An 8811-nucleotide genomic window follows, 5' to 3' on the forward strand; every position below is an offset into this window, starting at 1 on the left:
GGATTTCGACCCACTACAGGCTTGTTGGGCCGCGCTGGCTGGTTGTGGGTCACTGGCTGGACCTGCCCATCACAGCTCCATTGCTGCAGAGCTAATCACACAACAGATCATCCCCCTGCCCTGCGGCCTGATCTCCCAGAGGAGCCCAGAGGGCAAATATCTCCTCTGTGCTGTGGTTCCCATCTTTAACTGCTAGGAGGCAACCTGACATTAGAGTTACCCACAAGGAAGGCAGAGTGTGGCAGTCAGAAATTTCTCTTTTAACGGGTACGTGCTCCACAGACCCATCCATAGGCGCCAACTTTCCCCGGCGCCAGTGTGTGCTCACGAACCCCACCCCTGGCCCTGCCCCACACTGCCCCCATTCCAACCCCTTCCCCAAAGTGCCCGCTCCAACTCCGCCCCCTCCCTGCCCCTATTGGACCCCTTCCCCAAATCCCCGCCCCGATTTTGCCTCTTCCCCAAGCGCACCACATTCCCCGTCCCCCCAAAGATGTGAAACAGCTGTTTCGCGGCACAAGCGCTGGGAGCTAGGGGGAAAAAGCAGGCCCACGGCCCACTGAGGGGACGAGGTGGACGCAGAGTGGAGGCGAAGGTGAACTGGGGCAGGGGGCTGCAGGTGGGTGCTAAGCATCCCCAAATTTTTCCCCTGTGGGTGCTCCAGACCCAGAGCCCCCATGGAGTCGGCGCCTATGGACCCTGCCCCAGGGTTCCAGACTCCATTTCTCCAACCAGCAGGGTATGTGTCTCTGTCAACTGTGGGGGCACCTTGGAATGTTACTCACCTGTGCTGGCCCTGAAGGGTATGTTGACATACATGGGCCTGAAAGAGAGAGAACCAAACATCAGTGGTGGCACAGGGTCTGCTGAGCAGGGCTGGGGTTCTGATCCCAGGGAAGGAAGATGTAGGGTCATCGGGGGAATGGCACTGGGGATATAGTAGGTGGGTGTGGTGGTTGGGTCAAGGTTACTATAGCTTTTGTTTTTTGCAGTCATCCATTCCCATTCATTCATTCATCTTTTTTTCACATTCATTCTTTGCAAACTTGGTCATTTTCTCCTGACTTCCTTCCTTTATTCAGTCTCTCTCTCGCTCTCAATCATCTCCTCTTTTTTTTTCATTCATTCTTTTTCATAATCAGTTTTCTGTTCTCTTTGGTTCCCTCTTTCACACACCCCTTCCTTCTGTCTCCCAGTCATCTCTTCTACTTCCTTCCTTCATTGATTCATGTGCTCATTTAATCTCCTTCTTTCATTCTGTCTGCCATTCACCCTCTCTCTCATTCATCTTCTCTCAAACTCACTCGTTCATTCCATGTTCTCTCTTTCATTTGTAGGCTTGGGAGCATTAGATTTTCCTTGGTCAACATTGACAAAGGTCAACTTTGCCGTACACACACAAACGGACTTAAAAAAATATTTCCATTGATGATGTTCAAAATTTACAAGTAGGCCAAGTAAGAAAAATGCTGCCTGAGAATTGATTAGTTTGCTTTAAGGATATTTTCTTTGCCTATTTTAACATGGGACATTGGCAATTTGTTTTAGTGGTTAGAAAGCTCTGATCTTCTTGAATCTCAATGTCTCCTGTCCTTAAACAATTACAGTCTAAGCCCTGCTCAGAATTTCCTAGAACTGTGAACATTTGAAGAGGAAAAATGGGGCGGGGGGGACACTTAAAAATAACCATTGATATTATCCATTTAAATTGCAGAAAAATGAAAACCGAACTCTGCAAAGCCTAGTTGTTTTCAATACAGTTCCTACCAGCTTGGCCTCAGGGAGAAGATGCCGCATCCCACTAGGTGGCAGTGTTGCATCACAGATTATGGGACAATAGATTCCAAAATTTGGGACCTAGGAAATTTGCCTGGATTATATGGTGGGCTGGGGTGGCTGTTCCTCTTGCCCCTCGCAAACAATGAGGTTCTTATGGGATGGGCCAGTCTGTCGGGGTGGGCGGGCATGGACAGCCCTGCGAGGGATGGAGAGAGCCAGTCCCTGAGGGGTGGGGGTGTATCGGCCTCTGGAATTGGGGAACTTACTGTGTCTCTGCCACGACACCACCTGTGAAGAGAAGGGGAAACAGAGCCATTAAACAAGAGGGTGATTGGTCCTGTGGACCTTGGGACCTCGGCCGAAAGTGAAGGTCTCAGGATCGCTGTGCTCAGTGCGAGGCATTTGAATAGGGAGCCATTTTAGAGCGACATAGGATATTGTACCCTGAGCCTGTGGGGGAGAAACCCACTGTTTGAAACGCAGCATCGTAACCCACCGAAGCCAGGGCACGGCAGTCAGAAATCCCCCTCTTAAAGGGGAGGCCCATAGTGCCCCCACACACTGCCCGTCGGTGATGGGATGGGCATCCGAGGCTCTGGCACCAGGCCTGCAGGTGAGGGAGCTGCCCTCACTGGGGGTGGGGCAGTCATTACTCACACATATTGACCCCGTAGTTGTCGGACGACCTGCGAAGGCAGAAGCGGAGGGTTAGTGGTGGGGCGGGAGGCTGCTGGGAGCCCCTGTCCTCTATGGGGGTGGGGACAGGTGAGCCCATATGACCCCCAATTCCCCATGCTGCTGCAAAGGATTCTGGGTCACCACTTTCTTTTCTCTCCTACTTTCCTAGCTGTTCATCCTCTTTGTCCTTCTCCGTCTCCTTCATTCTCTCTCCTTCCTCCCTCCCCCTTTTCCTCCTCTCCTCCTTTTTCTCTCTCATTATTCTTTCATTTTCTTTTCCTAACCCTCCCCCCTGATTTCCCTCCAACCTCCCTCCTGTCCTGTGCACTATTTGACCCCCTTCTTCTCCAGCCTGGTCTCCCTACCCCCTATCTTCCCTGAGATCCACCCCAGTCTCCCCAACCCTCCAAACAATCCCTGCTTCCCCGCAGTATTCCACTCTGAGATCAGCCCCATGTTGCACGTAGCCATTCAATGCCCCACATGTGCCTCAGCCCCCCCTTATCATTCACAGTGTCCCAGCAACAGAAATCCCCCCTCTTATTTTCTATTGGCCATGTACCCCCCCATAGATTGACCCCCCGGCCACCTGGATCCACGGACCAGAGCCCCTATCACTTGAGCTCAATGCCCAGCCCCCATCCAGGCTGTGCAACCCGCTATGCGCTGGTGTCGCCCCTAGAGGGTGTGAGTGAGCCAGGCTGGGGAGTGACCCTACAGCCAGTCCCCTGGGGGAGGGGGAAGGGAGACCAGACCTCGCCCCCTTACATACCGTCTCATCCGCGACCGGCGCAGCTCCTGGCTCTTCCCGTAGGACCTGGAAGGGAAATGGGGGTGGAGGTGTCAATAGGGGGATAGACCTGGAGGCGGGGGCACTGTTGGGATGAGCTGGGCCCAGGGGATGGTGGCTGCTATTCCCAATGTGAACACCAGGGGGCTTTGAGGTGCAGGAGGAGACAGTTGGGGGGAATTGGAGAATTTTGCCCTACCAGGGGGAGGGGGAGGGCACGGTCGGGTTCTATCCCCAGAGGATTGAGGGACCTGTTGGAACAGATTTGCCCTCCCAGGGGCAAACTTCTCCTGGCCCCATGGAGGGGCCTGAGGATGAGGAGGAACTTACGTGGGGAGCCGGCAGCTAGCTGGGAAGGAAGGGGAAGAGATTGAATTAAAATGAGATTCCATGGAGTCTCTCTTCCCTGTCTTGCCCCTGTTGTGGTGACCCCTAAGGGGGAGCACCCTGCCTTCCTGGATGCCTGGGTCCCATCCCACCTCCCAGTTTCTCCACCCCCAGGTCTGGGACCTAAATGGCTCCCCCAGGGGTGAGGCGACTGTGCTGCTTCTTGGATGCTGGGTCCCATCCCCTGTCCTGCCCCCCACCTGAAGTTGGCTGGGTCTCAGCCCAATTTTGGTATTCCCTCCCTCCCAAAGCCAAATCACTCACAATCCTTTGTATCAGGAGTCTGCTGTGCCAAGTTACCCATAGTCCTTTGCACCAGAGTCCTGTGGTACCCAACTACCCATGATCCCTTGCATGGCGGTCCTGCTCTCGCCAGATACCCACAGTTCTTTGCACCTGGCTCTTGATATCCCATGTCACTCCTTGTGGGGGCTGAGAGCGCTGAAGGCGATCCCTAGGTGTGAACACTCCTGTCCCTGATGCCTGGGTCCCATTCCCCACAGGCACTGAGAGCTGCGGTGCCCCCTAGGGTTGAATGCCTGATGCTGCCGTCCCAGATGCCTGGGTCCCATTCCCCATCCTACGCCTCACGCACCTGCTGTCTTCTTCCTGCAGAGGCAGATGAGGACCAACAGAGCCAGAGCCGTGGCAGCCCCACCGCACCCAGCCACCAGGGGGACGGGCAGAGACCAGGCTGGTAAAAGGAGGGGATGAGTTAACAGCCAGGAACAAAGGAGGTGGCAGCATCCGGGGACTCACTATCTGCTCCAGACTCCATCCAGGGCAGGGGACAATCTGGGCCCTCCCCTTTATGGAGGGATTTTTTGGCTGTCAGATGCTCTTGGTACCGCCCATTGTGAAATGCTGCCACCTGGTGTGAGGCTCAGGTACTGCACCCCTGGGGCTGCATGTGGCTCTCTCGCCCCCTCCCCCAACATGTGCTGTGTCTTGGCTCCAGGGTCTCCCCTGGGGTAGCAGGTGTTGGGGTGCTGGGGTTATTGCAGGGTGTGATTACAGGCTCACCTGTCATGGTGACGTTCACAGCCTGGCTCCTGGGGGATGGGATCCACCTGCCGCTCATGTTCGCCTCGTACCCGCAGCTGAATTTCCCGGTGTTATTGGGACCGGCCCGTGGGATGCTGAGCACAGAGAAGTTCAAAGAGCCGGTGCTGGGCTCTGTGGTGCTGATCTCAGACCCTGTGTCCCCAGGGACGATCTCAACTCCATCGTTGTAGAAGTGAAACCTCCTCTTGCTGGTGTCCCCGGGGGCTGTGCAGGTGATGAGCAGGGGGAGCCCTTCGCTCACCACTCCAGATGGGGGATCAACACTCAGCGCTGGCTGTGGAGGGGGATCTGAGGGGAGCAGGACAGGGGAGAAGTCAACAGTGAAAGCACAGTACTGAGTGTGGGGAAGGGGCGTCTATACTGTATAATGGGCACCAGGGGCAGCGGAGGGTGGGGGTGGGGAAGGGGCAGCTATACAGTATAATGGGCACTAGGGGGCAGCAGAGCGTGGGGGGGGAAGGGTTGGCTGTACTGTATAATGGGCAGTAAGGCAGCAGAGGGCGGGGGAGGGCTGTCTATAATGTAGAACGGGGCTGTGGGTGTCCGTACCAGTCATGCTCAGTGGCACCGGCTCGCTGGGGGGTGAGCGGAGGTGGCACCCATGGAGCTCTGTGCTGTACCCACACCGGTTGGTCCCGCTGTCGCTGGGGGTGATGTTCATGGGGAGCCGGGGCTCTGGTGGCTCTGAAAGCAGCTCCCCATCTCTCAGCACCCAGTGGTGCTCATCCCCTTGTTCTCTCACCTCCTTTGGCTGCCATTGTTTGGCCCCGCCCCACTACCCCCGCTGTGGTTATGGCACCATCAGACCCTGCTTGGGGCTCGGTGGAGCTCAGCTGGGGGACGGTTCACCCCAACCTCTCTGGGGTTCAATGTGCAGGGGTGCAGGGGGATGGGGTGCAAGAGAGCCAGGGATGGGGTGCAGGGACACAGGGGGCACAAGGGCAACAGGTGCAGGGATGCAGGTGTGACTGGAGTTGGGGTGTATGGGCACAGGGAAGTTAGGGTTCAGCGGTGATGGTGTGCAGGAGGATGGGGGACGAGGTCCAGGGGCAACGGGGGACAGGGTGAAGGGGTGCTGAGGTATGGGGTATTGGTCTCAGGGGGATGTGGTGCAGGGGAGCCAGGGGACAGGGTACAAGGATGCACTGGATGCAGGGTAACAGGGTCCAAGAGTGATGGAGTGCAGGGGCGACGGGAGTGGAGTGTAGGGACGATGGCAGTTGGGGTATGGATAATGGGGGACAGGGCACAGGGAGCAGGGGGACATGGTGCAGAGGGACAGGGTGATGGGGCACAGGGGGACAGGGTTTGGGGTGCAGGGGTGACTGGATTTGGGGTGTGGGGGCACAGGAGGATGTGGTTCAAGGGTGGTGGGAGATGGAGTGATGGGGTGTAGGGGGATGGGGATGGGGTGTAGGGGGGATGGGGGACAGGGTGCAGGGGTGCAGGCATATGGTGTATGGATTGGAAGGGGAAGGGGTGCAGGGTCGACAGGAGTTGGGATGCGGTGGATGAGGGGCCATGGCACAGGGCCATGGTGCAGGGGCATGGGACGACGGGGTGCAGGGGGCTGGGGTGCAGGGGCACAGGGGGACTGGGTGCAGGGGCACAGGGTGCAGAGGGACGGAGTGCAGGGGCACAGGGGGAGGGGTGTGGGGGGAGGCCGGTGAGTCAAGAAATGGATCTTGCCCCCCAATGAATCTGTGCCCCCAAGATCCTTAGGGTGGCCAGCGCCAGACCTCGTGTCACAGGGCAGCACCCGGTTAGATCACCAGTGAGAGGTGCCCCCCCGGGTGGCCCTCATTCCCCCCAGCCGTGCTGGATCAGTCACAGAGCTGGGTGCATCCCTACGACCAGCACCGCCGGCTGTGGGTCAGGCTGTGGAAGCTGATGGATTCAGACCCCAGGGTCGAGCCCCACTGCCCAGGCCCCACCCAGCCTCCTGCTGTCTGTCACGGGTCTGTCACGCGGCAGCTGGGGGAGGCTGGGAGTAGCGGGGTCAGAGGGGGACGGTGTGGGGTTCCCATAGCGCTCTGGGGGGGGCTGCGACCTCATGGCTGAGGCAGCCTGAAGGGTGGGAGGGGGAGGGATCAGAGCTGGCCGTGGGATGGGTCTATGGCAGTAGGGGGCAGGCTGGGAAGGGGCGGGCGGGCAGGTGGACAGTGCTGGGGGCTGTTCTTACGTCAGTCAAGGTGGGCTGGGTGGGGTGAAGGTTGGCTGATCGGGGTGTGCAGAGGAGCACAGAGGCGGTTGGTGTGGGCAGGGCAGGTATCTGGCAGAGATACCCAGGTACTGATCCCCAGATCGCACCAGCCCCTCAACCCGCCGGATCTGCTGCTGTCTGTCTGCCTCCAAAGGGGCCCAGCCAGCCCGGACTCCCCGCTCCGCCTCCCTCTGGATCAGCCCCGTCAGCAGCTTCTCTCCCTCCCCACCCAGTGCCACCCTCCGGAGGGACGTGCACGCACCCAGCACCAGGATGTGGACGGGGTGGCTCAGCCCGGATGGGATCTCCCGCCCCGATTCCAGGAACCAGTACCCACAGCTATACACACCGGAGTGCGATGGGGCCAGGGGGGGCAGCCGGAGGGCGCGGCTGAGGTTGAGTGGGTCAGGACCAGGCATCTGGGAATCTAGATTCTGACCGTCCTTGAGAAACTGGATCCTGGACAGCGTGTGGCCCCCAGGAGCCGAGCACATCAGGGTGACGGAGTCGCCGGAGATGTAGCCAGGATGGGACGGGGACACAGAGAGCTGGGGGGCAGCTGGGGGGACTGGGTGACATGAGGAAACGGGACAGGGGACAAGATGAGACATGGGGAAGCCAAACCAGGCAGGGCAGCAGAGACACACATACAGGTCAGGGCTCTAACCCTCCAGTAGAGGGCGCAGGGACGGACACACACACACACACACACACACACACACACACACAGGGCAGGGCTCTTCCCCTCCAGCGGGGGAACAGGGACACACACACACAAAAATAGTAGGTTTGCTCTCTCTCTCTCTCTAGCGCGCGCACACACACAGCAGGACTCATCTCCTGCAGCAGGGGGTGCAGGGACACACACACACACAGCAGTAGTAGGTTGTGATCTCTCTCTCTCTGTCTCTCTCTCTCACACACACCAAGTAGGGTGACCAGACAACAAGTGTGAAAAATTGGGATAGGGGTGGGGGTAATAGGCGCCTATATAAGAAAAAGTCCCCAAAATCGGGACTGTCCCTGTAAAATCGGGACATCTGGTCACCCTATCCCCTCCAGCAGGGGGCAGCAGGGACACACAGCCCACAGCCCCTCCAACAGGGACCCCCCGGCGCTGTTCATGGTGATGGTCCCTATCAATCATCTGTTTCACCTCTTCCCTGCCACCCTCGGTTCCCAGCGCGGGGGGGTCCCTGTTGGAGGGGCTGTGGGCTGTGTGTCCCTGCTGCCCCCTGCTGGAGGGGATAGGGTGACCAGAGAGAGACAGAGAGAGAGAGATCACAACCTACTACTGTCTTCCAACCCCTTTTCATACTCCAACCCACATTAGACCTCACTCCCCTCTGAGAGCTGGGGACAGAACCCAGGAGTCCTGGTTCCCAGCCCCCACCCCAATCATCAGATCCCACTCCCCTCCCAGAGCTGGGGACAGAACCCAGGAGTCCTGGCTCCTAATCCCTCCTTTTGCGGCAAGAGGAAAGCCGAGATCTCGACCCTGGTTCCCATTACCTGTTAGGACCAAGGTCACTACATTACTCTGCAGAGACTGGGAGTGGGGCTGGCTTGGGGGGCTGCTCTGGACCCGATAGGAGCAGGCGAAAGTCCGGCTGAGTTCACTGTTCTCCGTGCTGATACTCCAGATCCCACTTCTTTGGGACTCCAGCCTCTCCCAGCGCTCACTCCTCTGCTCATACAAAATGAATTCCACGGCCCCGGAGCCCCTCGGAGCAGAGCACGTCAGGTGGACCTGCTGTCCCCTCACTGGACTCGGGGGGCTCAGAGACAGGCCGGGGGCCGGGGGAGCCGGGATCGGGGTGGGGAGCTGGGAAGCTGGGAAAGGAACAACTGTCAGCAGGGTGGCGAAAGAGGAGGATAACAGCTGTGGCGCAAGGGGGGGTCAGTCAGC

At 58.4% G+C, this 8811-nt stretch overlaps 1 protein-coding gene across 1 annotated transcript; it reads right to left on the reverse strand.

Annotated features, from left to right (window-relative positions):
- Positions 1-777: 777 nt before the first annotated feature.
- Positions 778-7396, reverse strand: LOC122172712 (uncharacterized). The gene is made up of 8 exons (XM_065566477.1): positions 6985-7396; positions 4658-4987; positions 4230-4328; positions 3578-3596; positions 3230-3274; positions 2437-2465; positions 2046-2067; positions 778-823 (listed from the first exon to the last, which is right to left on the reverse strand). The coding sequence occupies exons 1-8, from the start codon at positions 7394-7396 to the stop codon at positions 778-780; spliced, it is 1002 nt and encodes a 333-aa protein (XP_065422549.1).
- Positions 7397-8811: the final 1415 nt, after the last annotated feature.

This window comes from Chrysemys picta, chromosome 13 (genome assembly GCF_011386835.1).
Source record: "Chrysemys picta bellii isolate R12L10 chromosome 13, ASM1138683v2, whole genome shotgun sequence".
Taxonomy (NCBI): Eukaryota; Metazoa; Chordata; order Testudines; family Emydidae; genus Chrysemys; species Chrysemys picta.

What these genes read in the sequence shown, in the direction of transcription:
- LOC122172712 (XM_065566477.1), bottom strand. Translation starts at nt 7,396, where the DNA reads ATGTGCTCGGCTCCTGGGGGCCACACGCTGTCCAGGATCCAGTTTCTC. An exon ending in ATCTGGGGATCAGTACCTGG is followed by an intron (nt 4,988 to 6,984) that starts GTATCTCTGCCA and finishes TGCTCCCCTCAG; the next exon opens with ATCCCCCTCCACAGCCAGCG. An exon ending in TGTGAACGTCACCATGACAG is followed by an intron (nt 4,329 to 4,657) that starts GTGAGCCTGTAA and finishes TCCTTTTACCAG; the next exon opens with CCTGGTCTCTGCCCGTCCCC.